Source organism: Gossypium hirsutum, chromosome D10 (genome assembly GCF_007990345.1).
Source record: "Gossypium hirsutum isolate 1008001.06 chromosome D10, Gossypium_hirsutum_v2.1, whole genome shotgun sequence".
NCBI classification, from domain to species: Eukaryota; Viridiplantae; Streptophyta; class Magnoliopsida; order Malvales; family Malvaceae; genus Gossypium; species Gossypium hirsutum.
In genome coordinates, this window is record NC_053446.1 from 966,335 (window position 1) to 968,124 (window position 1,790).

At 42.3% G+C, this 1,790-nt stretch overlaps 1 protein-coding gene across 1 annotated transcript; it reads left to right on the forward strand.

Moving 5' to 3' along the window:
* The first annotated feature begins 250 nt into the window (after window positions 1-250).
* Window positions 251-1,790, forward strand: LOC107935350 (mitogen-activated protein kinase kinase kinase 18). Its single transcript, XM_016867929.2, has one exon. It carries the CDS (start codon window positions 395-397, stop codon window positions 1,733-1,735), a length of 1,341 nt encoding a protein of 446 aa, XP_016723418.2. The 5' UTR covers window positions 251-394; the 3' UTR covers window positions 1,736-1,790.

Here is a 1,790-nt window from a genome sequence, read left to right on the forward strand (position 1 = left end):
AAGTAGGTAACTACTACAAGCAAAGGCCAACATCTTGGGGTGGCCATTGTATTTGCACCAAAGACCAACTTTTAAATACAGGCCAATCCGCCAACTCATCTACCACGTGCCACTATATGAATCTTTGCCTAACTGGCTATAAGCTAAGCATTGTGAGCAAATCCGCCGTCCAGTCGGCCAAAGCTTCTACTTTTGCCACGTGGATCACTGTCGGTACAACATGAAGAGAAACCTGGCCGCCCATTGGCCATAGGAAAAAAGAACTTTCTCTCTTATTGCAATTAAAGCTAAAACCTTTACCTAACTAAACCCACAAAGATTTTGCATATAAATACTCACACCATTCAACTCAAAGATTCAAGCTTCTTCTTTTTTCTTTTCTTTTTTATATAAAATGGACTGGACACGTGGCGGAACAATTGGACGTGGCTCCACCTCCGTCGTCTCCGTCGCTACTGATAACTACTCGGGTGATGTATTTGCCGTTAAGTCCTCTGAGCTTTACCGAGCTGAATCTCTTAAAAGGGAACAGATGATTCTGTCTACATTAAGCTGTCCCCATGTCGTAGCTTATAAAGGGTGCGATGTTTCATCGGAAAATGGTAAGGTTTTGTATAATCTTTTCATGGAATACGCGCCGAAGGGCACCGTCGTGGATGCGATTGAAAAGCACGGTGGTGGCCTGGACGAGGCGACGGTCCGATCGTACACTCGCGGGATTTTATTGGGTCTCCGGTTTCTTCACGGTAACGGGATTGTGCATTGTGATATCAAGGGCCGGAATATTTTGGTCACCGACGATGATGGGGTGAAAATCGCCGACTTGGGTTGTGCTAAGCGAGTTAATGGAGTGTCGTCGTCAGTTTCCGGTACGCCTCTTTACATGGCACCGGAGGTGGCGCGCGGGGAACAACAAGGGTTCCCAGCTGACATATGGGCGCTTGGGTGTACGGTTATCGAGATGGCCACCGGAAAAGCCCCATGGCCTGACGTCGATGACCCATTATCGGCCTTATACCGAATCGGATTCTCATCTGATGTGCCTGAAATACCCAATAATATTTCGAAGCAAGCAAAGGATTTCTTAACCAAGTGTTTAAAAAGAAACCCTTTTGAAAGATGGTCTGTAATTCAACTTCTAGCTCATGAGTTCGTGAATGAATCGAAATTTGCAGTAAATGGAAGAGAAGGGTCTCAATCTGAGACACCCAGCAGCGTATTGAATCGACAATTATGGGATTCAATGGAAGAAATTGATACAAATCAGATTCTTTCTAAGAAACCATGTTTCCCCACCAAGTGTTTGATGAAAAGGATTCAGCTACTGGTTGAAGACGATCTGGTTTTCTCTTTGAAAATGCCTAATTGGGATTGTGATGAAAATTGGGTAACTGTTAGAAGTAATGGTAGTTTAGAAGAAGAAGCGTGGGTTAGCAGTAATAATGTGGATGAACCTCACATGAATGACGATTATGGCTTAGGCTTAGAGATTAGTGGGCAAAAAACTAGTAATAATTTTGAGAGTGGGTGTAAAACAAGTTCATTCAAGGCATGCAAATATGTGACTTTTATCTTATGTACGAAATTGAATTACTGTAATGATAGATATACTTTTAATGCAATTTTACCAGTTGTAGTTATTGGGATTCTAAGTTCATATTTATTGACTCATAAGTCCTTCAAAGTTCTGTCACATCCAAAATACAACTTTATGGATCCAAACCCACATCCTTAAACATGAAAAGCTACCGATTGATCTTACGTAGACCAACCGGTTATTGGTATTCTCA